Consider the following 27,610-nt stretch of genomic DNA (forward strand, 5'->3'; position numbering starts at 1 on the left):
TGAGTGTTTGTCATCCTAAACTAGAAGTCGAGGGCGGTGCAAGGGACCCACTTACTCAATCGGTTTATTCATAAAATTTAGATTTTGAATGATTTAACATAATCTTTTTATTCATAATTAATTAAGTCTAAAAATTGATTAATTCATTAATTGATATAAAACAATTAAAATTGATTTTATATTTTTTTAATTATTGTTGATCTAGCAATTAAATCAATCAAACCAATTAAATTAAGAATTAATGATCGATCGATTTAAAATATAGAATGTAACACTCTAATATTGTACCACGTCATCACCTATATATATATTAAATTTTCAAGTGATATTATAACACAATCTCAAAATGTGACACTACTAAACTTTTATATTTTTAAAGTTTAAGGACCAAAATAAATTTAATTGTCAAATTCAAGAACCAAAGTAGATAAAAATACAAATACTAAAGTGGACCTAATTGTCAAGTTAAGAAGCAAAAAATTGTATCCCTTTTAAATCAAACCACTAATTTTTATTTAAACATAATTAAATAAACAATTAAATATTAAAAAATTATAATATCAGTTTAATTGTCAACTTTTTGTCGTGATTTTTAAATTTTATTAATTTTGACCATTTCAACCAACCTGATTCAATTCTAACACAATATACAAATGGCGAGAATTAAAATTATTATTATACCAATGGTAAAAACTATTACAATTAGCAAACTAATAAAAAAGACAAGATTAAACAATTAAATAACCCTTTTGTAACTTTTCATAGTTGAATAATTGAAAATATTTTTATTAATAATTAAAGTTCTATTTTATAATTTTTCATAATTGAATAACAAAAAGAAAAATATTAATAGCTAGATGACTACTAATATAATTTACTTTATTTCTCACTATGTCTAGAACTATCTATGACCCTGCCTCAACTCATAAATAAAAAGAAAATACACTCTAAAAACTCAAACCTACATTTTCCCACATTAATAACAATACTTATACTAATCGAGTTGTTTTTGACAATAAAAATAAGATACTTAAGCCATACCCCATATGTTTTTAAATGTTAAGTCAAATTATTTGAAGGGACTCAAATTCACCAAAAAGGTTTTGTACAGAGGACTGCAAAATTTTATCTAAATTTTAGACTATTCACACTCAACTTTTCATATATTTGCATATTACTTCAAATTGTATAAACTAGTTCAATTTCTTACATCCAAAGAATGATATTTAAATATATATATTATTCTAGAAAGAGAAAAATGATTCCAATATAAAGGATCCATAGAGTTAAATTGAATGTTATTGAACAAATGCATTTTTCGAGTAAAAGCTTACATTCCACAAATGTGTAAAGTAAAAGATGTTCCTCCAAAAAACAAATATATACACACAATTTCCAAACAAAAAGCTGATTCTCAGATATTACCTACATGCTAACTAGTTGGTTTCCTCCCAAAAATTAAACCCACAACTCAAACAAGCATTAGGTTTCGTGTATGCGTGCGCGTGCGTGTGCGTGTGCGTGTCTGACTAATCATCCCAAGGGATCGCAGCGGTTCGTAACACACTATCCGATCACTGAATCCCTTCTCTACATTTAAGTTCAGTTAGATAAAATTCCAACAACCTAAGGTGAGGATGAGGATCTACCTGAAGAAGATTTGCCTAAAGAGACCGAAGCCAGTGAAGAAGCCCAAACACGGGCGCTTTCTGCACCCTGATGAAAATTCCGGGTTTTGCATAGTCTTAGTTTGGTCCAAACTCTCCTCACATCAACCATGTGAAGGGCTCGTGCAAACAACTGATTCGTCTCGCCGAATATTTCTAAGTTCAAGTGCGGAGCATATGAAACCCAGAATGTTTCAAGACGTGATAGTACTATAGGGAATATTGATAGAAGTAGTTTCATACAAAGAAACAAAATGGAAAACACTAAGTAGGGCTCCCTTTTCACTATCTCCATTGAGAATGGCTCGTTCCATGACTGCTTCATATGGTTATTGTGGTCTCCGGATGTAACCAGTTTGTGCTCAGCAACGTATTGAAATGGTTCAAATCCTGAAAAAACGAACACTCCTGTTAAGAAACATGTAATTACATTTGACTTGCTAGCTAGGCTTTGATACAAGTAGCTAGCACAATCCAAAGCAGACTTATATTACTCGATATCGTTGGCATAGGAGAGCAATTACCTGTTATTTTCTCATAAAATTGTTCTATTGAAGGGAGATCTTTTGGACCACGATATTGTACCCTTGATGTCTGGTTGACAATTAGAATTGATGGCAAACTATAAATTCCGTATCTTGAAAATATACTGTGATACAAACAACATATGTCAAAGGTATTAGCTATGAAGTTTGTAATTAGATTAGGAGGAGCAGCAACAGAATAGTTTATTTGATCGATAATTCCCCATCATGCACTAATAAAAATGAAGCAATGTCACCTGCACGGAGATTCTTCATAAAAGAAGAACTGGTTCTGGCATCAGTTAAGGACTCATTATTAAGGAAGTATCAGACTGTTAGATACGGGTATGAACAAATTTTCTAAGTTTTCTTACGTATTTGGAGAGTTCTTGGAGGATCATATCCACACCAATTGGATGGAACAACAGAAAAAATATATAATTGATATGAAACTACGTCACAGGCTTTGTAGTACATTTGGAAGCAAGATAAGTAGCTACACACCTTGGTGAAGCTGAAGACTCCTCAACTGCCAGATGCTCCAACTGAGGAAACATGGAACCGATAAAGTCAAATTTCGGACGCAATCTTCGTGAAAATGGGCACCAAGAACCATAAAGGAGCACGGAAACGTGACCATTTCTCTGTTTGGAAGTCAATGCTCTGTCCAGGAAGTTTCCATCCACCTGCGAACAAAATGAATATACATATATGTAAATATTATCAGAATGTTTTGTCTTCAAATACAGAAAGTAAAGCAAACTACTTCCAGTTGCACAGAGGATGTAGCTAACTACAAGGTCATAACACACACGAGCATACAACAAAGCATTTCGAATTAAGAAAGATAATGCGATGGATGCATACATTAGACATACAATTAAACACTGGTTGCAAAGGTTTAACTTAAGAAACTTGGAAGATACATGCTTGAACGGGCACTAATTTTCATGAAGATATCGCAAACAGTGCTCATGAAAGAAACATTATTTGCTTTATTTCCTACTATTATGTCTGAAAGCAGAAATGATAGATATGCCAATTTAACTTTCGAGCCATAGACATCATAGCATATATGTTCTAAAACAGAATTTGATGAAGAAAGAAGACTAACTTATCGACTCTTCTGATTCTTAAACCCATTGAAATGGTACCTTAACCTAAGGTACAAAGATTACAGTTTCTTATAGAAAATCAAAATGCATACTAAGTTACAACATTTTCTGTCATTTATGAAGAAAGTTCACATTCCTAGTAACCAGGCCATATAGATTCTTTTCTAACCACAACCAAATGAACCTAATGACGGTGCCAAAGAGCTACTGATATGCCATTTAAGCAAACAAGTTCAGAGCTTTAAGAAACGGATGCGATCTTTAGCAATGTGGCGTGGTCGAGCCGAATTGAATAAGGCTTAAATCATAGCATATAACGCTTAAGCTGAAAATCTATTACTTTGACATAGCCATAATAGCCTTAAATTATAGGTGCTCATGCTTGTCAAATACATAAATATTATATAAATTCAAAATCTTCTACAAGAAAATAAATAATCAAAGCCCTTAATCATGGCTAATAAATTTTATAATTCCATTTCTAGTTCTTTCTCTATCATTTAACAGAAAATAACCCATAAATCATTGCTCTGATACAATTAAAAAATTAAAAAAAAAATCATGATCATACTCTAATTTCAGGAAAAAACAAAAAAAAAACCCCAAAATTTCTTCATCCCAAAATTTCTTCATCTTTCTTTAAACATGAAAAGACAAGCTCATATATGCGAAGAATCTAAAAAAGAAATGAAAAGAAAAACTCAGAATCCATTATTTTCATAAAAACCAATCTAAAAAAATCCCACCAAAATTTGGGGAAAAAGAACGTACCTCGAGAGGGGGGATTGGAGATAACGAAGTAGAGCATTGAAATCGAAGGTTTTCAATGAACACATCAGCTTCATGGGAGCAAATTGGAGAACCCAAAACGCAGCGTATTGAACAAGTAGCAGTTATATAGAACAACAAAAGAAGAAAAGAACAAGAACCCATCTTCGGATTCGATTTATAAAACAAAGGAAAAATTCAAAACAACAAGAACCAGAAGAAAATGGGCGAACTGAAATCCAGAGAAGAGGAAACAATTTCTTTTCTTTTTTCTTTTAAATGATATATTAGACTTAGGAGAAAAGGAGGAGATGGTGTACAAATTACAAAAGCCTGGTGATTTTAAAAGCTTTAATTACTTAAAAATGGAAATTTAAAATATATTTATGAGATGAACATTGATGATGGCGGGGGTTGGGAGCCGTGCCTTCGCCGTGTGGGTCTAAATGCTTGAGCGTGGGTAAACTTCTAAATAACACCGTGTTGTTTTCGCTGTTTCCCAATATTTATTATATATTTTTATTATTTTTATTTTTTATCACATGAAAGTATTTTAATCATATTATTAGCAAGTTGTTTTGATTACTCAAGTTAAAAAAATTATAAAATAATTATTTAAAAATTTTTATTTAAGTTTTAAATTATTTGTAAATTTTTATTTAAGTCACTAGAGTGTAGACTTATTCATGGGTCGAGTTTACCAGCCTGAAGGCTCGTTTGAAAAGTGAGCAGGTTTGGATAAAAATATAAACCCAAAAAATTGACTTATGCAAAAATTAAGACCCGTTTAGAGAACCGGCCGGGCCTCAGATAAGAATTTTTTTGCTTGACCCTGACCCGAATTTGAGAAAAAATTTGTTACTTTTGTTGTTGTTTTTTACTGTTTTGCTGCTATTTTCTTATTGTTTTATTACTATGTTATTCTTATTTTGTTGTTATTATTTGAATATTATATAACTCTTGTTTTATTGTTAATTTTATTACTATTTTAGAGGCATTTGCTTATTAAGTTGTACTTTTTTAGTATTATTTAAGTATACATATTTTTAATTTATTTTAATATTTTTAGTATTGTTGATGTATTGTATTTTTAAAATAATAATATAAAAGTTGGGCCAAGTCCGGATTTTAGCATTTTTATTCGGACTGAGCCGAGCCGGAGCCTAAGATTTTAGTTGGACCTGACCCGACCCATGGACACTTTTACTAGGATGTTAAGTTTTTAAGTTCAACTAACGAACTCTAAGCGATGATTTGACGATCAATACGGTGAATTAATACATATTGGCGAGTAGAAAAACATACATTATATCTAAGTTGATCTTACAGTCAATATCGGAGATTAGAGAAGAAATTAGCTCGTTAGATTTTTGTTTGCAGATTCATGACGTTTAAAACTATTTCATGAACTATAAAAGAGAAAGAAAAATAGAGTTTTCAATTAATACAAGCGGTATGAATAAAAAAAGTCATACAATAACAAATTTAATAACGTAATAACTTAAATGAAAACTTTTGAATTAGTCAATAAATATATTATATAACCTTTCGAAGTTGGGTGAATAAAGCGTAATTTTATTAATAGTTTAGACCTTAATTGTAATTTACTTTTTATAAAAATATTTTAATAAGAGTTTTGTTCTATTTAAATAAATTAATACGTAGTATTTTAATTTTAATTTTTTTATTTATTGGTCAATTAAATCAAACGTTCTAAACAATTGTGCCTTTAAGATTTTAGATTATTACGTTTCAACTAAGTTTTAAAGTTTGAATATTCCAACAATTATGACGTTTTTCCCTATTAACCTAATTAAATGGGTTGAGATGTTGGTTAGGTATTTATCAGCATCACCTAACTTTTCGGTTAATCATTAGTTCATTATTATGGTTTTTTAAAAAAGAAGTTTTTAAATTGGGTTAATAAATTTCGAGTAAATATTTTTTTTTTAAAAAAGTTTTATTAGTGTTGTTAATGTGTATTTATTTAAATATTTGTATTTTTATATGTATACACAATGAGAGAAAAAAATTTAAATGGGTGCCGCCAATACATTAGGCGGCACTCTTTTGGTGACAAATATTCTTTTATCCGTTTTTTTTAACTTTAACTTTTTTATTTTTTTTCTTTCATCAAGTGAGTATTTTTTTATTTTAAAATGTCACACTAACAAATTTAACAAAATAATTTAATAATATTAACAATTGATTTAAATTCAAGTCTAAAAAGTATATAGGGTAAAAGTATCATAGAAGCCTTTATACTAAGAGTTAGATTGCATTTTGTCACTTTTACTAAAAAATAGATAAATTAGTTAATGTACATTAGATTAAAAAGCAAATTAATCATTTCTATTAAAAATTTCATCTATTTTTACAGTTAAAAACTAGCGTGGGTGACGAAATAACTAGACAACTACATGTAAAAATAGACAAATCAGTTAATGTACGTTAGATTAAAAAACAAATTGATTATTTCTATTAAAAATTTCATCCATTTTTACAGTTAAAAACTAGTGTGAGTGACGAAATAACTAGACAACTACACGTGTACCTCATGTTAACATATAAGGATCAGTTTTAAATAGTAAAAATGGATGAAATTTTTAACAGTAGGACCAACTTACTCTTTCATCTAACATATATGGATTATTTTGCTCTCTTTTTTTGAATAAAAGTGACAAAATGCAATCTAACTCTTAGTATAAAAACCTCCATGATACTTCTACACCATTTACTTTTCAGACTTCAAAATACTCACAAAACTAATTTAATTTTACACTAATATAACCAGAGGCATATACTTATACAAGAGTTATTTAGAAATTCATCATTAGGCCCTTCAAAGTTTTTAGAAATTTTAATTAGGTCTTAAACTTTTTGGAAAATTTTATCAAGCCCTTAAAATTTTTGAAACTTTTTTTCACTGAAGCCAAAATTTTTAGAAGTTTTCACTAAGCCCTTAAAAGTTCTGAAAACATTAATTATAATCCTAAAATTTTGAAATTTTTTTATCAAACTCTTCAAAATTTAATGCCAATATCTGTCACTGAACATAACTCCTATATTTTACTATTAACCACGAAAAATAAATATATAAAAAGAAATATGAGAAAAAAATGATCTTGCCATACAGTTGGCTGGACCTTAACTATCTCTTCATTATTTTGCGGTTGTTTAATTTTTTTTTCTTTGATGCTCATTCATTTCTTCATTTTCTTCTTCTCTTTTCTTTCTTTTATGTTTCAACTTTTTTTTCCTTCATAAATTGTAAAGGGAAAAAAGGGTATTGAGGAAGAGAGGAAAAGGGTTTGTTTGAATTTTGGGTTTAGAAATTAAAGGAAGGGAAAAAAAATGAGGGAGGTGATTAGTGTTCATATAGGACAAGCTGGAATTCAGGTTGGGAATTCATGTTGGGAGCTTTACTGCCTTGAACATGGCATTCAGCCTGATGGGATGATGCCTAGGTGAGTGCATGTATCATCATCATCATGATTTATGATCATCTTTTTTATATATGTTTTGCATGTATCATGCAATGATCAATAACTATGATCATGATTTTCTTATGTGTTTTAAGTGTTGAATTCAGATCTTTTTCTGTTAAAAGGTTTTTGGGATTTTGGGTTTTCTTTTCATGGTGGTGGTTTTATTTTTTATTTTTTGTGATTCTTTAGGATTTGGTTTAATTATGTACAAGGGACTTGTAATTTTCAGATTTTTAAAATTTATTATTTTTATTTTTATTTTTAAAATTTAGTCTCTTTATTTGTATGATTTAAACATTTAAATTGAATTGATAACACTTAAATTTGAATATATTGTATTATAATATTCAAGTATTTGATTGAATAGAAGTCAATTAATAATGTTATTAATTAACCTTTAATGTTTAAATTATACAAGTAGAGAGATTAAATTTTTGAATTAAAGAAGAGGGATTAAATTTCAAAATATTCAAAGTGTTTAGGGATTGAAGGCATAATTAGGCCTTGAAAATTTGGTACTAATAGAAGGGGCAATTTTTTTTTCAATTTGATAGAAATGGAATATTTGGGTTGAATTGAAGTGGATGATATTGAATTTTTTATATTTATACCCGAACCGATGGAACCACATATCTGACACGGATAAGATATATGTTATTCACACGTCACACATTTTTGTTCCGACAAGCCCATATCTACGAAGACAAACCAATATGAGTTGAGAACTATAAACAACCACTTTGGAAAAACTGACCAAGACACACTCCCTCATCTAGCACTCTCAACTTCCTCCTCCCAAATCCTTTTCTGATATCCACACTCTGATCATCTCAATCTTCTTATTCCCTGCCCACTGAGTGAACCATCTTAAACTGCTGCAATCTCCTCATTATATCAACATATATACATAGATTTACAAACATAGAATAAAACACATTTGTGTGTTTTGCATGCAGTGAGGGCAATGCAGGTGGTAACCATGATGCCTTCAGCACCTTCTTTAGCGAGACTGGATCCGGAAAATACGTGCCGAGAGCTTTATTCATCGACCTAGAGCCGACCGTCATCGACGAAGTTCGGGCTGGGACTTACCGGCAACTGTTCCATCCGCAACAACTTATTTCCGGCAAGGAAGATGCTGCTAATAACTTTGCTAGAGGACACTATACAGGTAACATTTTAAAACATGAATTTATTTTGTGCAAATTTTGTTAGCTTTTGGATTAATGAGTTGAAATGGGTGTTGATTTAATGTTTTACTGTATGGTTCAGCTGGTAGGGACATTGTGGAAGTTTGCCTTGACCGAGTTAGAAAATTGGCTGATAACTGCACTGGATTGCAAGGGTTTTTGATGTTTAATGCCGTGGGCGGTGGAACTGGTTCCGGTTTAGGCTCGCTGCTTTTGGAGCGCTTGTCGGTTGAATATGGGAAAAAGCCTAAACTTGGCTTCACTATCTATCCTTCTCCACAGGTAATATCCGAATACAAATTTGTTAATTATCCGAATTAAATCCAATTATTACTTTTTGAATTGGATTTAGAATCCGGTTTAAATTGCATTCTTTATTGGATATCCGAACCCGTTTATTAAAGTAAAAAAGAAAAGTGAATAATTGATTCAGATATCCTTAATCTGCTATTTACAAAAGTAAAATATATTCAAATAATGGATATACGAGAGTTAATACCCATATTTGCTCTAAATCCATTGTGAATACTATTTGAATCTGTCATATTTGACCACAAAATCGAAGTGGGTGTCTGAAAATATACAAATCCGTACTACCCATTGCCATCCCTAGTAGATGTTTTTCTCTATATTGGAATTTGCATAAAATATTTCCATGGGTCAAGTTGAGTAAATTGGATTATGATTAAGTTTATCAATATTATTGATACTATTCATATTTACCTATACCTTATTTAATTTGGAATTTTCCATGGGTTAAGACGAGTCAAGATTGATTTAGAAAAATTTCAAGCCTAAGTTTAGCTCAACTCGATCTTCCCAAAACCAAAAGGGCCAAATTCTTGTTTAAAAAATAATGAAATATATTGTATTATTTTAATATTTATATGTTTTAATTAAATTTAAATATAAATATTTTTAAATATTAAATTTAAACTAGAGTTGAGATGGATTAGCTTGAGAACATAAATTTTTGTTCAAGTTTAAGCCAAGTTAAGTTGGTCTGATTGAGTCAAGCGAGCTATTTAACACATGGATAGATTTAGTCTAATCTCATATAAACTTGAATTTTTTTAACCTATCCACATTCATAAATAATTAACCCAAACATATTTAAATTTGCTCATATTAATTTTTACTATTTTGTTTATAAAATTGCTATTTTTTGTTTAATATTTAGTAATATATATTTATTAAAATTTTAAATATATACAACTTAACATATTTTTAAATATTTATATGATAGTATTATATCTAATTTACATTTTATGAAGTTAAAGTATGGGTATATTTTTTAAAACATTTTTTAAAATTCATTTTTTGAATTTAATATTTTTTTTTCAAATCTCGCAAACATTCGGATTTGGACGATTAAGCTGAAAATGTTTAACTTGAACTATATATTATGTTGTCACTTATAAGAACAAATTACTCTAATTTGTGCAGGTTTCTACAGCAGTTGTTGAACCTTACAATAGTGTTCTCTCAACTCATTCTCTCCTTGAACACACAGATGTTGTGGTGCTTCTCGACAACGAAGCTATATACGATATCTGTAGGCGATCGTTAGACATTGAAAGGCCGACTTACAAGAACTTGAACCGCTTAATATCACAAATCATTTCGTCTTTGACGTCTTCGTTGAGGTTTGATGGTGCCATAAACGTTGACATTACTGAGTTTCAGACGAACCTCGTGCCATATCCTCGTATCCATTTCATGCTCTCCTCATATGCCCCGGTGATCTCGGTTGCAAAGGCTTACCACGAAAACCTATCGGTTGCCCAGATTACCAGTGGTGTTTTTGAACCGGGAAGCATGATGGCTAAATGTGATCCGAGGCACGGAAAATACATGGCGTGCTGTTTGATGTACCGCGGAGATGTCGTACCAAAGGACGTAAATGCTGCTGTTCGTAACATTAAAACTAGGCGGGCGGTTCAGTTTGTAGACTGGTTAGTTGGCGTTTCAAAAATTTACATTTCCATCAAATGAATTCGTATTGATTTTGCCGTTTTGTTTTAGGTGCCCTACTGGTTTCAAGTGTGGCATCAACTATCAGCCACCAACGGTGGTACCCGGGGGTGATCTCGCTGAGGTAAGACGTGCGGTGTGTATGATCAGCAATAACACAGCGGTGGCAGAGGTTTTCGCCCGAATTGATCATAAGTTTGATCTCATGTATGCAAAGAGAGCTTTCGTTCATTGGTACATAGGTGAAGGAATGGAGGAAGGTGAATTCTCCGAAGCTCGTGAAGATCTCGCCGCTCTCGAGAAAGATTATGAAGAAGTCGGAGCAGAAGGTCCCGAAGATGATGAAGAACCACTGGAAGATTACTAGATCATCTACCATTTCATGAATACAACAGCTAATGGTTATATTCCTTATCTAATTGAATCATTAGCATTTTTCCAATAAAATCATGATGTCTAAAATATCAGATACAGATATGTATTTAATGAGTACAATTGAATTTTTGTACGTTTTTTCATGTATTTGGATACGAGTACTTTGATAAAATCAATTGGCCTTGAAGGCCATATTATTTGCTAACAAATATTTCATCAAGAAAACCCAGTAAATTGAAACAATTGAGAGATTTTTCTTAATCATTCATGGACATTTCCAATCTTTCATAAAGCCCTCTTTCACTTGGCACTGGCAAGTTGGGTTCGGAGCAACTTAGCGGCAGCAACCATGTTGTTGAGTGCCGGTTTCACCTCTGCATACTTGCGAGTCTTGAGTCCACAGTCAGGGTTAACCCACAAGATGTTGGTCTCGAGCACCGCAAGCATCTTGTCGATCCTATCGGCGATCTCTTCGGTCGATGGTATTCTTGGAGAGTGGATATCATAGACACCAGGGCCAATTCCGGCTCCATACTTCACCCCTTCGCGGAAGACAGACAAGAGTTTCTCGTCGGAACGTGAGTTCTCGATGGTGATCACATCGGCATCCATGTCGATGATAGAGTGGATAATGTCATTGAAGTTGGAGTAGCACATGTGGGTGTGGATCTGTCCCGATTTTACCAATGAGGATTAATGGTGTGATAATAGAGAGTATGAGAAGTGAAACGAGTAAGGTGATATACAAACCTGAGTGGTGTCCTGGACACCACAGTTGGTGATCCTAAAGGAGTGGACAGCCCATTTCAAGTAAAAGGCGTGCTCGGACTTTCGAAGAGGCAACCCTTCTCTCAAAGCAGCTTCGTCAATTTGGATAACGTTGATACCGGCCTTCTCAAGATCCTCCACTTCATCCTTGATGGCCAAGGCAATCTGGTAGCAAGTCTCGAATCTGGAAATATTGCAATCGTAAAATATCAAACTATGTTCACAACGAAACGTAAATGAAATGCAGGTGGAAATGCAATATTTCCAACCATATTTTTGCCTGTTAACTTTTCTCAGTCATACCTGGGCTGATCATTTCTGACAAAGGACCAGTTAAGAATGGTAACAGGGCCAGTAAGCATTCCCTTCATTGGGCGTTGAGTCATGCTTTGAGCAGTTGATGACCAGAAAACAGTCATTGGCTTGGGGCGGCTAACATCACCATAGATGATTGGTGGCTTAACACAGCGAGATCCGTAAGATTGGACCCACCCGTTAACAGTGAAAGCAAAACCAGACAACTGCTCTCCGAAATACTCAACCATATCATTTCTCTGCAAAATTATAAGTTATTGTTAGGATGCTTGCCAAGGACTAAACATAGATGTCTCCGGTACAATACAAAAGGCTGAAACAAATACAAATGCTCACCTCAGGCTCGCCGTGAACCAGGACATCAATGTCGAGCTCTTCTTGAAGGTCAACAACCTTCTTAATTTCCTCCTTAATGGCTTTAACATAATCTTCCTCAGAGATCCTGAAGGGATAAGAGAGCAGTAGTTAAAAGAAGATAAAAATCGACATCTACGAAACATCTGTAGAAAAATTTCGAAATTCACCCACTTGTTAGCCTTGAATTCACGACGAACTCTCCTGAGTTCCAAGGTTTGAGGGAAGGATCCAATGGTTGTGGTGGGAAGGACAGGTAAGTTAAGCTTTTTCTGCTGGGCATCGAGTCTAGCACTAACATTTGTTGCACGGCGGTGGTCAGAGCCCTTCAAAGCAGCAGCCTGGGAACGAAAGAATGGAAAAACACGGTAAGTGAAGAAATATTTTCCACAATTACAGGAGTCACTTGAAAGACATAATCAGAATTTTAGTGTATTTGAACACTTACAGCCTTTTGAACAGCCTCATTGGTCACTCTCGGGGAGGATTTCCTAGAAGCCTGAGCAGCAGCATTGGCAGCGAAGAAGGCCTAAAAATATATAAATAACTAGCAAGTGAAACGGTGTCATCCAAATCTCAAGAAAGCAAAAGCAAACAAATATATAAGGAGATACCTCATCCTTCTGACCAGCCAATGCCTTGGCAAGTGCATTGACTTCAACAACTTTCTGGGCAGCAAATGCGAGCCAGGATTTGATTTCATCATCAAGCTTAGTCTCGTTTACTAGATCAACGGCAGTGTGGAGAAGCGAGCAGGAGGTAGACACCACAAGCTTGTCTGCACATCAGAAAATCGGCAAACATCAGTAAACTGAATATTCACCACGTAATTAGAAACCGTAAAATGCAAGTAGAATACCTTTGCCCACAATAGCTTCGAGCTGCTGCAAGGTGCTAAGAGAAGAAGCAAGATCATTGGCCCAAATGTTCCTTCCATCGACAACTCCAGCAAAGAGGTATTTTCCTTCGGGGAAGCCAGCCTTGACCAAATCAATGGTCTGGGTTCCACGAACCAAATCCAAACCGTAAGCGGTAACACCCTTCAATCCAACAAGGGTCTTGTATGCCTCAGTGGTAAGATCAGCGAAGTAGGTCTCGATCAAAACATTCAACCCGGAGAGAGCAGATTCCAAATCAGCATAAGCAGCAGTAAATGCTTGCAATTGGTGAGAGTCAAGATCCAAAACAAGTGTGGGTTCATCGAACTGAATCCAGGAAGCACCAGCTGCCTTAAGCTCCGATATAACTTCCCTGTAGAGACGTTTCAATGTTATAACAGCAAATTTGAGAAGTTATATTAAAAACACGGACAGACAAACAAACCAACTCTTACTTGTAGATAGGGAGGATTTTGGGGAGGAGAGAGAGAAGAGAAAAGGTCTTCTCAACACCCTTTGCTGGTTTAGACAGCAACAAGTATGAAACAGGACCAACAAGGACCGGGACAGTGTCAACTCCAAGCTGCATGAGGTACAGAAATTCAGCATCCAAGTTTTGTATCAAGCATAAAAACATAAAATACGATTATAAAACGTACGAAACCAATCCCTGAACCATGACCAAGTTAACCGTATGTTAAGCTATTGCATTGAATGAAGTATGTTCTAACCAATTCCTGAACCACGACCAATTTAACCGTATGTTCTATACTTACAGGACCTTAACATACATAGAATACAAGACGGTCCAGAACTCTACATTGTTATAGTACATGGAAAAATCATGTTGAAACAACATACCGACTTAGCTTCCTTGTATTCATCAACTGCCTTGTGAGATGCATAAGAGAAGTTAACATCGGGTCCCAATTCAGGAACAATGAAGTGGCTGAAAACAATACATCGCACGAAACATCGGTATTAGTACGAGATAAAATCGCATATTCTCGATAAAGCTATAATAAACCATGACCATGAATGGCAACTTACTAGTTAGTGTCAAACCACTTGGTCATTTCCATAGCAGGCACAGAGGCATTTCCCCTAGCCATGGAGAAGTAAGTATCGAATCCGATCTCACCACCGTTCCAACCATATCTCGGTGGAACGGCACCGAGCATCGAGGTGGCATCAAGCACCTGGTCATAGTAAGAGAAAGTGTTGCTAGGAATGTACTTGATCCCAGCATCAGCCATTTGTTTCCAAATAGCTGACCTGAGATCAGCTGCAACCTTCTGCAAATCTTCAGCACTGCTCTTCTTATCCCAAAATGATTCCAAAGCAAACTTAAGCTCTCTCTTTGGTCCCATACGGGGATAGCCAACAATGTGGGAAGCCATTTCTGAAAAAAAAAAAACACACAAAATTCAGCTTCATTACATAAAAATCAAATATAAATGATAAGCAACATTGAATCAGATCAAAAGTTCATGTGAATTGAAGTTTTAGCCTACTAACTAATGTAAATTACCAAACAATATGCAGATCTAGATGTTTTAAGATAAGATAATGCTCAATTCACATTAGATCTATATCAAGAAATCAATAATTAAACACTACAATTATGAACACTGATTAATGCTTTACGTGAACAAGTTAAAGGAAGGAATTTTAATTAATGATAATGAAAACCCAGAAAAGAAAACAAGTTTTACAGTTGAAATGCTGACGCTTTAACGATAGATCTCAATGAAAAACATATATATTTATAAAGATTTTGAAAGAAAAAAAAAACTCAACAAGAGAGGCAGTTCATTAATGGATACATAGTAAATGTGAAAACAGTGGCGACTGTAAGGAAAGCAGGAAACGGACAGTACCGTAGAGAACGGAGATGGAACCGGAGAGAGGAAATATAGGGAAAAGAGGAGATTCAGTGGAAGAAGGAAAGATACCGCACGATTTGTGAGAGAAAGGAATTACTTATTTATAGCCAAAGTAGTACTACCTACCGACGTTTAAATAATGGTTAAATTCTTCTATTAGTCCCTACATTATTACTAAGTTGCAGATGTAATCCATATACCATTTTTTATGGTTAAAATATGTCATAAGTCCTTGTAAACTTCGTAAATTTGGAATTTAGTCCCTTTATATTTCAGATTTCAGAATTTAAGTCCAACTATTAACATGTTAAAATTAATCTATTAAATTCAGATTCATTACAATGTCATTTTTTAGTTATATTGCTATCAAATGAGTTTTTTTTCTTTATTTTAAAATGTCATACCAACCAATTTAACAACAAAAATTAATAGTGTTGACAGTTGAACTTAAATTTTAAAATTTGAAAAATAAAGGAACTAAATTCTAAAAATAAAAGTATATAGATTAAATTATAAATTTGTGAAGTGTATATAAAACTATAACATATTTTAACCTTTTATAAACACACTATTAAGGAGGGGACCACATATGAGATGGTTGGAAAGTCATGCTTCCAACAAGTATGGGACATGAAGACTAATTTGATTATTTTTAATTTAAAAAAATAGATTCGATATAAATAATAATTATTAAATTTGTTAAGTTAAATTTTACTTGCACGATAAATAAATTATCACATGTGCATTGTCATATTAACTTGTTATTAAATAAATTATTACATGTGCATTGTCATATTTACTTGTTATTAATAGAAAAATCATGTTATTTTAATTTACGAGTTTAATAACTACTATTTAAGTTATGACTAAAACTTCAAAATTTGTATAGGGATTAAAATAATCAAATTGAAGAGTAGGATTAAATCCACAACTTATGTATAGTACGAAATTAATAGTAGAATTTAACCTAATAAATTTAATTACCATTGTTTGGGTTAGGATAAATAGCAAAGTGGACTAAATTAGAATATATAGACTAAACTCATAATTTATACATCATGTAGGGACTAATAGCAAATTTAACCTCAATAAAGGCCTTGAAACCACGTCAGTAAAGAAATTAACAAAAAAATAATCTCATAAATTTGCAAAATTTATTTATTTTTAATTTAAAATTTTACTTTTACGAAATATGGTCATGATTGTGGAATTTTAATGACTCTAAGTATTTTAATAAATTAATAATTTTTGAAGTAATAAATTATTAATTTTATTGCATTATTGTGATATATTTATGTATACGTTTTATATTTAATTTTTTATAAATATTTATATCATAATTCAATTACTTTTTAGGTGATTATTTTTTAATTCAATTCTGTCAATTTTTTTTGATAAAAGACCTCTCATCCCTTCTCAATTTTGAAATTGAACAAATTGATCCTCTAAAAAATTGGAACAATTTGATCTGTCAATTTTAAAAGTGAGTAACTAAAAGTAATTAATAATGATATTAATATCTTCCGTCAATTTTATATAATTTTGATCAGTATAACAACTAATTTAGCTCACAATATTTACACATTTACATGAATATTTTGAGCTAAATTTGTTAAATAGTGACAACCTTGATAGAATGTATAAACTTTGAGTGCTAAATTTATTACTATAATAATTAAAATTATGTACAATTTGACGAAAAATATTAATACCATAATTAATTGTCATTCGTTGGTTACTTTCGAAATTAAAAGGATCAAATTGCTCTGATTTTTTTAAAGGGACCAATTTGCTTAAAATCAAAATTGAGAGGGACTGAAAAGAGTTTTTACCTTTTTTTTATTGTTCATAAATTATATCATGTTCGAAGGTGGGTGGGTTGGTGAGTATATTATATATATATATGTCTTGGAATCAGAGAAGCAATATACAGGGGTTGGTGGCCGAAAGCTATATTAAATATTGATGTTTTCATATTTATAATTAATTATTAATATTTAAAATTAAAAAATATACAGCCAACAATCTCTTAATCCAATGATACACTCAACCGGCACCGCACGGTTATTATTATTAATATAAAAAATGTAAATTTGAATGTACTAAAATTTATTATCATTTTATTTATAAGTTAGAAGACGTTATGAATAATTTTAAATATAATATAAATATATATATGATCAAAATTTATAATAAAATTATTTAAATTTTATTATTAATATTTTAAGTTTACCAATATTCCTCAATATTATATATAAAAATTATTTTAAATCCTTTGATAAATTTTATTTATATTATTATATATATAATATGTAAATAATCATTTGATGAAGTCTAGGAGGGGTTTGTTGGGTGATTTGGTGAAGTGGGTCCAATGCTTTTACATAACACCTCATTAAATTTCTATACATTTTGACTTCTCATGTAATTGCTTCCAAATTCTTTATTTTTTAATTGTTTTTTATTTCAATAATTATTTAGCCTTTTATGTCCAAATAAGAAATTATTGTGTTTTAAAAGGATTGTTCATGTGTATTTATTTAAATATATTGTGTTTATTTTTTCAATAATTTTCAATTTTATATTTGATACGTATTTTTAAATATAAATAATTAATAATTTGGATAAAATTAAATTTATTTTCAAAACAATTGTGAACTTATTTAATTAGTAAAGTACAATGCAGTGAAAAAACAATGACCCTTAATTTTGCTGGTAATATATTAAATAATTTTTAATTTTTATTGTAAATTAATATTATTTAACGAAAACTAAAGTTTGATGTATATAAATATATTAAATTAAATTGATGTATAATATTATAAATTGTGTCAGAATTTATGCATAATTTTGTATTTATTCTTTTATTATACAAAACAAACTTAAAATGATAAAATAAATTTATTAATAATTAGATACTAATTTTGTAAGCTCATGTTACATATATTGATATAGTTAATTTTTAATTGCTTTTTATCAATAAAATATTTAAAATATTAATTTCAATACAACAAGTCACAGTGATTTATATAAATTACTTCATATATTGTAATTTAATCTTTAGAAGTAAAAAGAAAATATTATAAATAGGAACAATTTATAATATGAATTAAGTGTTAAACAACAAAATATCTTAAAAAGGATCCTTAAAACGGGAAAAGAAATCTGGAAATTTCCTATACAGATTTGTTTCAGATGCCCACAGAGAAGAAACTAAATGGCGGTAAGACCTTCCCCTCAAACAGAAACGTCAGGAAGGAGATTGAGGTCTGCATTACTAGATGAAACAAATATCCCCAATCTAAAAAAAAAACAGAGAGTAAATTTGTTGTCTATGGTGGCCGGTGGGAGCGACGATCGGAGGCTGCTAAATCAGAAGCTTTCACTAGAGCATCTTCAACCCAAAAACAGTCTTCTAACCTCCGTAAACCCTCTTCCGCCATTGCATGAGCATCAGAGTTTCCCTCGCGCGCGACAAACTGGAAACGACACTCGGAGAAGTTCCTAGTCGAAGCTTTCAGATCCCAGGTAAGCGGCCGAGTTTCTGAGTAGTTGTCCTCTTTTGAGTTGATTTTGTTAATGACCACTCTGGAGTCACTTTCAGCAATAACGTATCGGAAGCCCATCTCCGATGCAAACTGAACACCATGCAACAGTGCGATAGCTTCAGCTAAAGCTACTGTCCTTACAAGGTGATGAACTCGAAACTCTGAACCCAAAATATTACCCTCTTCATTTTTGATAATGAAACTCAATACCGCTTTCTGTCTTACAATCGAGAAACCGGCATCCACATTTAACTTTACCCAACCCGTTGGAGGGGGATTCCTCAGCAGATCATACCCCTGGGTTTGGGATGTTGAAGATTTGATGACAACTCTCGATGTTCCATGCTGAAACCCTTAATGAAGGTAACTACTTCGTCCGTTGTCTGTGTTATTTTCTCATGAACAAATTTATTGCGAGAGTACCAAATAGCCCATATTGAAATTGCAATTTCTTTTCTGCTGCCACTACCTGAATTTTCACGGAGCCAGTTTAACCACTCATTAAAACTGAAATCTGCAACTGAATTTGGCCAATGATAGTTTAAATTCATCCATACTTGTTTAGCTAAACAACAATCGCGAACTATATGGATATTAGATTCACTGTGATCACGGCAACGTAAACAGCGATTATCAACTATCATTCTTCGAAAATGCAAGTTCTCAAAATTTGGAACGAAATTTCGAACAAACTTCCACACTAGAATCTTGATTTTTGTTGGACATTGTAAACTTCAAATTTTTTTGTACAACTTTTGGTTCAACATATCACCATTTGGAGACTAATAAGGGCTATGTAACACTCTTGCCTGAATAAATCCCAAATTTTTCATGAAACCAAATCAACTTATAGGTTGATCATTTTGAGGAATAAGAATACTTACAATTCGTCTGTAACACCTCTATATCCAGTCTCATCGTACGGACCCTGTATAAGACTATTACATTTGGTGCCAAAATAGTTTTAGTTAGACACTATTTGATTTAAACATTTATACATAGTATTTAAACTTATTTAACAAAAAAAAAACATATTAATAAATATACGTGTGGGGTCATTAGTGGATGTTAGATTATGTTTGGAAATGATTTTAACACTGTTTCTACTTAAAAGAGGGAAAAAAATATCGATACCAAAACAAAAGGTATCGATACCTTGGGTAAAATTTGACAAAAATTAATTTAAAAGTTCACTAAAACCTCCTGCAATATATTGGATTCAACTCAACACTTAAGATCAATTTAACATGCGTTTAAAATACTTAAAAACAACTCCAAATCGATCACAATTATCGCATTAAAAAACTAATTTACAAACATACTTATAGTTTCAATAATTCATTTCATATAGAATCAAAATACTTCAAGTAAAACCAAAATAGATAAAGTTTTCAAGAGTTTGTATTTTAGTCCCTAACACATGGAAACAAATTTGATCTACTTATGTACATGCCGTTTTAATTCAAAATATGATACCTATTTTTGAAGCCCTTGAGGATGTGATGAGATGAGAGATCTCCTAGCTCAACTCTATCTCTTCGAGTCTACCTGTACCTACACGTTAAGCCAGTGAAGGCTTAGTAAGCACTACAAGAATAAATAGGTAAATGAATAATAACATAATATTTTAAACTTATTCATTAAATATATATTTACACACGTACAAGTTTCTTCAACTATACCTTACTTTAATAAAATTTAACTTAGTTTTTTTAAATTATCAAACTTACTTCAACACATTGATGATTCACTTTTATTCACAACTCATATTCTTAGCCTAGTGTAGACTTTATAGAACACATTGGATATACGGAACAAATATAGAGGTGCATTATTATGCACTATTAAACAAAGAGCACTAAAGTGCTATACAGAGAACACGAATGTGTTAAACAGAGAGCACTAATGTGCTAATAATCGGAGAGCGTGCTAAGGTCCCTTAATGGCATGCCACTAATATCTTAATAGTTCTAAATTCCATCTACTTGGGCATTAAAGCTAAATTTCATACATTTAAGTACTTTACATAAGTATTTTGGAAAAGCTTTCATATTTCTCCATCATCTACAATTTAGTCTCCATTTCACAAATCACAAATATCATACCTTTTTCATACATATTCTTTTACCACAACATCCTTACTTAGTGTTCAAACAAATATGCCATTTCATATTCTCCATCTATAATTTTCTTACAAATATCATAATTCCATAATTTAATCCCTTTAATTATCTATTTAGAATTATATATACTTAACATTTCTATTCTAAGTAATTTCATATCACAATATAAACATTTAAATAAAAATAATTTAAAAATATTGTAGTACTTACAACAAAAAGGTTGAGATGATGTATTTTCTTTTTCCTCACTCCTTAACCTTCTCTTTCCTTTTTTCTTCAATTAGGTCATCTCCTTTCTTTTCTTTCTCTTCAATTTCATATAAAACATATAACATTTATACGTTAAAAACCACAATCAAGTGACTTTCCTATACTATTTAATAAAAATAAACATGTATGTTATGATAATTTCATCATCTCTTATCCTAGCTCTTTGAACACCCAAAACTCTAACTCATGATTTTCTCTATTTTAACCCATCTATGGAAATTTTCTCATGAAATAAAGTTGCTCACTAGCCTTCTCTTTAGTTTTTACTAAAGAAATTTCAAAGAAAAAGAAAGGTTTGAAGTTTGAATGGTTCAACAATGGAGAAAGGACATGAAGGGAATTAAAAGAAAAGTTGGATAAAACTTGGGGGAAAGAAGTGACGGTTTGGCTTGTGAAAAGATGATATATTTTCATCTTTTCTCTCACTTTCTACACCATTCCACTAAAATATTTCGCCTTTTTAATTAAAATAGTCAAGTTACTAAGTCCTTAAGCCATCCATCTTTTTACTTTTACCCATCATCATTACACCTAATAATTACCACTTTGTCTTCCTCATCTTTTATATTTCCTAGTATGACTCATACAACACTTTGGTTAAATTTTTTCTTGATCCTTCCTTCCTTTCCTCTACTACTATATATCTCCTAACTTATTATTTTTCCTACTTTGGCCACAATAAATTCTTTATTCTTTCAATTTAGTCAATGTATCTATGTAAAATTTTCCTACCTAAGGAGTATTTTTAATTTCTTATTGGATCTAAATACTTCCTAATTTAATACACAAAATTCTAATTTATTATATTTAAAAAAAATTACACTAATCCTTGACCCTATCCATCACTATACATAACCCCGAGTTAAAACGCAGACATTACATCGTCGCATTTCATCATCACTAAATATCCCATGAATTAAGTCAATATTCCATGATTTGGTCTCAAGTAATCGCAGTTCACTAACCCGACTCAGCTCTGTCATTGGAGCTGTGATGACCCTTTCGTTTTGATCCCCTGGTAACCGGTAATCCTTCCAAATTGAAACAGATAACCCCGATCCAATCCTCCATCCGAAACCTGATTTTAACAAGGCTTTAGAACACCAAATATTGCGCCATATTAGAGATGGATTAGAACCTAGTGGAACTTCGAGAAAATTAGAATCCCGGTAATATTTTACACGGATTAGTCTTGTCGATAAATAGATAGAATTTGCCATCAATCTCCATCCTTATTTTTCTAATAACACGATGTTGAATTTTGATAGATCCGTAAATCCCATCCCTCCATCATTCTTTGGCACACATAGATCTTTCCACGAGCACCAATGTAAACCAGCTTGCTAGCTTTTTTCTGCCACCAGAACCTTGGAAAGCTATGTTGGTTTAATACACTTTGCTACCTCACCAAGTTATGTGATTTTGTTTACTTTAAAGTGTTTGTTTATAAGATTATCTTGGCATGATGATGATGGCTTGAAAATGGCTACGTGTGACATGTTTTAGTTCATACTTGAATTATGTTATCATGTATGGAAATGGAAATGTTAACATGTATAAGTCTTTTGTGTTTATGGTTTACGGATATATAAAATGGTTGATTTAGTATGTCGTGTGTGCAAGCTGTGTGGGTCAAATGGGTAGGTTATACAGCCGTGTGTTAGACCGTGTGTGAGAAGTGAGGTGCAGGGGCCACTCGAGCGAGACACACGGGCGTGTGTCCAAGCCGTGTAACTCCCTGAGTTTAGATTTGGAGTCATATGGGCAGGGGACACGGACGTGTGTCGAGCCATGTGAGGTACACGGACTAGTACATGGGCGTGTGGCTAGGCCGTGTGAGTCATTGATTTGATAATTAGGGCACACGGGTGACCACACAGCCATGTGCTATGGCGTGTGGAGTGAGACTGGCCACCGTTGGGTGTGTGAGCCCAAATTGCCATCTTCAGTAATGCCCTAATTATTGTACGAGGCGAGCGTGGACTATTTGTAAGATATATATCACTGTATTGAGCTATACGATCTACATTTGAAATATGTATTGATATTTTTTATCTTTTCTGCATCTATGTGGGGCGAGAGTTATGATTTGAAGGAAGTATTCTGTAATGAATTGGTGGTTAAACCACCTACGATATTATCTGACCAGGCATTGAGACTGTAAACACTGCAACATGTCATATCGACACTATGAGGTGTGCAAGGATGGATGAGTATTATATACCTATTGGTATGTAGGGTGTATTGAGATGGTATGTAGCGGATAGAATAGGGGATATGATCTGTATCTATGTTCGTATGACATATGTATTACTATCGTATTTGGAATATTCGTACATTTGTAACTGATTCAGGACTGTTTAATGTCTGAAACTGTTTAAGGTTTTTAATCTGACTGATAAGACCGAATTGTTATCTGAACCCTCCATAACATCTAAGCTCTTATTCATAGGCTAATCTATTATGTTAAATTCCACTCTACAACACACTAATTGATTGATTAAATTACAGGGAACTCACAGGATTAAACGACCGGTGGACGTGGGACTCTGTTATCTATCAGACTTATTAAATACGTATTTGTGTGTGTGAACCTATGTCTTGAAGTTGTATTTAAGTTTTGAAGATTTAAGTATGTTTTCAAATAACAAATAATTTTATGGTTTAATTATGGATTGTAAAACTTGCCTTAAGTATGTCTATTTTCTGGTAATTTAATGTGACGTCCTAGATTTGGTCTTTTTGTTTGGGCTGAGTTTAGGGTGTTACATAAAATTTTTTAGGTGATCCTCAGACTTAGGGTTTGGCCATGCTCAATAGATCAGTTCGGTTTACTGTTTTAATTCGTTCAGAAACTTTTACTTTGGAGTTTATGGACTACCGGACTGTTTTATTTTTTCGGACATTTACTTTGGTTTCGTGATTTGAAAAATGTTTTAATTAGTTTGTTATTTAAAATTTGGCACGGTTTCTGATATTATGAATCAAATGAACAATTTTCAAAGTTAAACGAATTTAAGAATTTATTTCGTTGCAAAGTTTTTATTTGAAAACGTGTTTTACAAAACAAGCAACTAAAGCGTGATGGTTTTATAAAGTTAAGTTTATAAGTAAATATTTTAAAAATCTCTCACTCAATTTTGTGACAGACATTCTTACCAAAGATATATAATTTCAACTATACGATTTTCAAAATAAGTTTAGTTAGAAAAGTAATTGTCAAAAGTTTCAATTTATTAATATAACCTTCCAAATTTGGCTATAGCGTCTAAGTCGAGTTTGGGGTGTTACATCAATGATGCTAACATAATTTCATTGCAATACACATCAATATTAAGCAGAAAGGCATACTAATGTAACATTATAACACATCAACAAATCAAATAATTTACAAATATAAATATAAACTTTACCTTTAATCATTTGTATTTCAAATCCATTTTAAGTTGCAAAAGTCAATAATATTACCTAAATCATATTTCACTTCTATAGATACAATTGAACTCTTACTAGGTTAACCTTAAAGCTAATTTACCTTCAGGGTATTCAACTAGGTCAACGAGCCTTCATATTCATTTTTATATATTGTATTCCAGTGTAGTTAAATAGTTCATATCGCTAGTCATAATATCAATAAATCATCTAATTTTGTCAAGTCACATTCTATTTCAAACCACATAATTCACCTTCAGGGTGTTTTAACTAGTATTATCTGTTATTTTTTACAGATTTAACGTAATTCATTTTCTTTGTACATATATTAAAGTATTGATGCAGCCTTAGGGTATTTGTATCTTGTTTTATAAATATATCGAATAATCATGTTTCGGTATCTTTGTTCTAGTTGCATTTTAGATTTGAAGAAATATACATGAACCAATCTGGCAACACACCAATATATGCACCAAAGTGCTAATTGGGCATAAATGCATTGACTCTACCAACAACACCAAAAAACACTTGTACCCACAGGGTATTTGAGCTGGAGATACTTTCTTGGCTCCCAATGTACTAGAGAACTATTACAATAAAATATGCACATAGCGTTGAATCTCCCACCTATCAAAAAATTACAAAATAGTCATTGAATCTGTAACGCCCCAAATCTCAAAATCTCTGCTAAAATTACTTGTGTATGTTTGTGACGTGAAAGTATGTCTGGCTTAGTGGTTATGTGTTCTAACTATTACAATAAAATATGCACATAGCGTTGAATCTCCCACCTATCAAAAAATTACAAAATAGTCATTGAATCTGTAACGCCCTAAATCTCAAAATCTCTGATAAAATTATTTGTGTATGTTTGTGACGTGAAAGTATGTCTGGCTTAGTGGTTATGTGCTCTGGAAATGTCTGAGAAGTCATGGATTCAAGCCTTGGCTTCTACAAAAATTTTATTTTTAAGGATAAAACCCCTATATTAGGTCAGTAGGGTTTTAAGTAAAAGTTGTTAAAAACGTTGACAGAATGGGCCTGCTGGTCTAGTGGATAGTGGCGTGTGGAGTGTGCTAGTAGTTTGAGGTTCGAATCCCTACTTGTACAAATAGAGAATATTTTTACTGGTGGTCATAGGAGGAAGTTATGTTTGACTAAAACACCAAGAGTTTGAACATATTTGAATGGGGTTGTTGTTAGCCGAATTTGAGGAGATGGATGGGAGGAAATTGAGGAGGAATCGGGGAATTTGAATGGTTTGAAAGTATTTGTGCCGAATTTGAACTAGTGGCACACAGAGTTTCGATTTTGGTAGGGATGTGTTGAGGGCTAGGTGTTAGGTTGTTGACCGAATAGAGGAGTTCTTTTCGTCAAAATTTTGGTCATAGTCTAGCTAGGTGTCGAATCCTCTCCTTGTTTTTCAGGTTTGCAAACAGCTTGTTTTGTGTTCTTTCTGATTTTTGGTCTCGGGTAGTCTCTCAAAGGTTCCCAAGAGTGCTGCCGATTTCCCCTTGTTCTTAGCCGAATACTACTTTCCTCTATCTTCTTCTTCTTTGCTAATTTTTTCTTCTCCTCCTTCTCAACTTGGCCGATTACCTGAGTAGCACTTCTCTTCCCTTTGATTCTTTTTTTTCTACTGTGTTGGTTGAACCCTTATATCCTTTTTTTTTTCTCTTACTAAAATCGAATACCCCATTTTCAATTCGGGTAACTTCTAGGCTTGGATCTTGGCCGATTATTGGTTGGTCTACTTCTCAAAAGTTTTAACTTCTTCTTCTTTTTATTTTCACTGTGACCGAGTGTAACCTTCTCACTTTTTTTTAATTTTGCCCTGATGGTTTTCATCTAGCACCTATGTTCTGCCAAATGATGCTAGGAGTGCGGAATCAATAGTGGGGGCATAAGAAGATTCCTTTCTTTCCTTACAAATGATCTTTCCACCCTTGGTAAGTGTTGGTTAAAAGTTGGTAAGTTGTGTATTGTACTGAGGATTTAGATTATTATTAATCAGTCACTTGTTCTTTGGTTTAAGGTTGACTTTGAAGCAAATCTATTGGTATTAATTGGAAGAGGTTCTGCAGTTACTCGTTGGTACTTTGATCTTGGAAGTACATTGGCTACAATCTCATAATAGGGGGGTGTGTGTGTGTGTGTGTGTGTGCGTGTGTGTGTGTGCGTGTGCGTGTGTGTGTAACACTATCATTAGATGGGAAATAGCAAAAGTTGAAAAGCCGAAAAGTGGGCTGTCGACACCATACGAGCGTGTGGCCGCCCGTGTGGTAGGTCGTGTAACAAAACATGGTCATGTGGTTGATAAGATGGTCATGAGCGTTTTCATGGGTCGAAACGATATTGGGCGATTTTGGGCTGAACTGGGCCTATAAGGCTCAATGAGCCTGTGGGCCTCACACGGGAAAATCGTACAAAAGTGTGTTAAATATTGGGTCAGGCTATGTAAACCATACAGCTAAGGCTATTTCTGGGTTATGTGGGCCATATGAGCGTGTGGGCCCACATGGGCCCGCATATGGGCTTTGGGCCCTTATCATCGATTGACTGTTAAGGTTGCATAGGTCGCCCAAGATGATTGTGGACCTACTGTTAGGCCGGTAAGTGTACCTAGACCCTTATTTTTGTAAATGACTGATATACACCTATGTGATGTATGATTGTTTGAGCATGCCATTTTTACTATATATACATTTATATTATGTTGCATTGCATGGGGTGGGATATATGATTTTGGAGGAAGTGTACTGAAAGGCTATAAGCCTATTACTAGCAGCTCTGCTGCAAATACTGTTTTAGTGCCGCAACTGATACTACTTGGAGTGTAGGGATGGGTGGGTTGGTTTTATCCCCCCAGGGTGTATAGGGTTAGTACGGAGATGGTGTGTAGAGGCGGGATTGGGTAGGATTTTCTGATTGCATA

General features: G+C 32.7%; 3 protein-coding genes and 1 long non-coding RNA gene across 4 annotated transcripts; 2 read left to right on the forward strand and 2 right to left on the reverse strand.

Moving 5' to 3' along the window:
• Positions 1 to 1,314: 1,314 nt before the first annotated feature.
• Positions 1,315 to 4,569, reverse strand: LOC108457876 (5'-adenylylsulfate reductase-like 5). Its single transcript, XM_017757065.2, has 4 exons — positions 4,078 to 4,569; positions 2,696 to 2,877; positions 2,192 to 2,316; positions 1,315 to 2,057 (listed from the first exon to the last, which is right to left on the reverse strand). The coding sequence occupies exons 1-4, from the start codon at positions 4,237 to 4,239 to the stop codon at positions 1,627 to 1,629; spliced, it is 900 nt and encodes a 299-aa protein (XP_017612554.1). The 5' UTR covers positions 4,240 to 4,569; the 3' UTR covers positions 1,315 to 1,626.
• Positions 4,570 to 7,169: 2,600 nt separating this feature from the next.
• LOC108460207 (tubulin alpha-5 chain-like) lies at positions 7,170 to 11,622 on the forward strand. Its single transcript, XM_017759616.2, has 5 exons — positions 7,170 to 7,541; positions 8,519 to 8,733; positions 8,835 to 9,034; positions 10,199 to 10,707; positions 10,778 to 11,622. Exons 1-5 carry the CDS (start codon positions 7,429 to 7,431, stop codon positions 11,091 to 11,093), a joined length of 1,353 nt encoding a protein of 450 aa, XP_017615105.1. The 5' UTR covers positions 7,170 to 7,428; the 3' UTR covers positions 11,094 to 11,622.
• Positions 11,264 to 15,382, reverse strand: LOC108460205 (5-methyltetrahydropteroyltriglutamate--homocysteine methyltransferase). Its single transcript, XM_017759615.2, has 12 exons — positions 15,297 to 15,382; positions 14,467 to 14,818; positions 14,278 to 14,365; positions 13,872 to 13,999; positions 13,398 to 13,789; positions 13,153 to 13,316; positions 12,987 to 13,067; positions 12,713 to 12,879; positions 12,521 to 12,626; positions 12,173 to 12,423; positions 11,852 to 12,053; positions 11,264 to 11,770 (listed from the first exon to the last, which is right to left on the reverse strand). Exons 2-12 carry the CDS (start codon positions 14,814 to 14,816, stop codon positions 11,402 to 11,404), a joined length of 2,298 nt encoding a protein of 765 aa, XP_017615104.1. The 5' UTR covers positions 14,817 to 14,818; positions 15,297 to 15,382; the 3' UTR covers positions 11,264 to 11,401.
• A 3,037-nt stretch (positions 15,383 to 18,419) lies between these two features.
• LOC108459786 (uncharacterized) lies at positions 18,420 to 24,086 on the forward strand. The gene is made up of 3 exons (XR_001867409.2): positions 18,420 to 18,830; positions 18,907 to 19,213; positions 23,755 to 24,086. It is a non-coding gene; the product is annotated as an uncharacterized LOC108459786 (long non-coding RNA).
• Positions 24,087 to 27,610: the final 3,524 nt, after the last annotated feature.

The sequence above is a fragment of the Gossypium arboreum genome, chromosome 11 (genome assembly GCF_025698485.1).
Source record: "Gossypium arboreum isolate Shixiya-1 chromosome 11, ASM2569848v2, whole genome shotgun sequence".
Taxonomy (NCBI): domain Eukaryota; kingdom Viridiplantae; phylum Streptophyta; class Magnoliopsida; order Malvales; family Malvaceae; genus Gossypium; species Gossypium arboreum.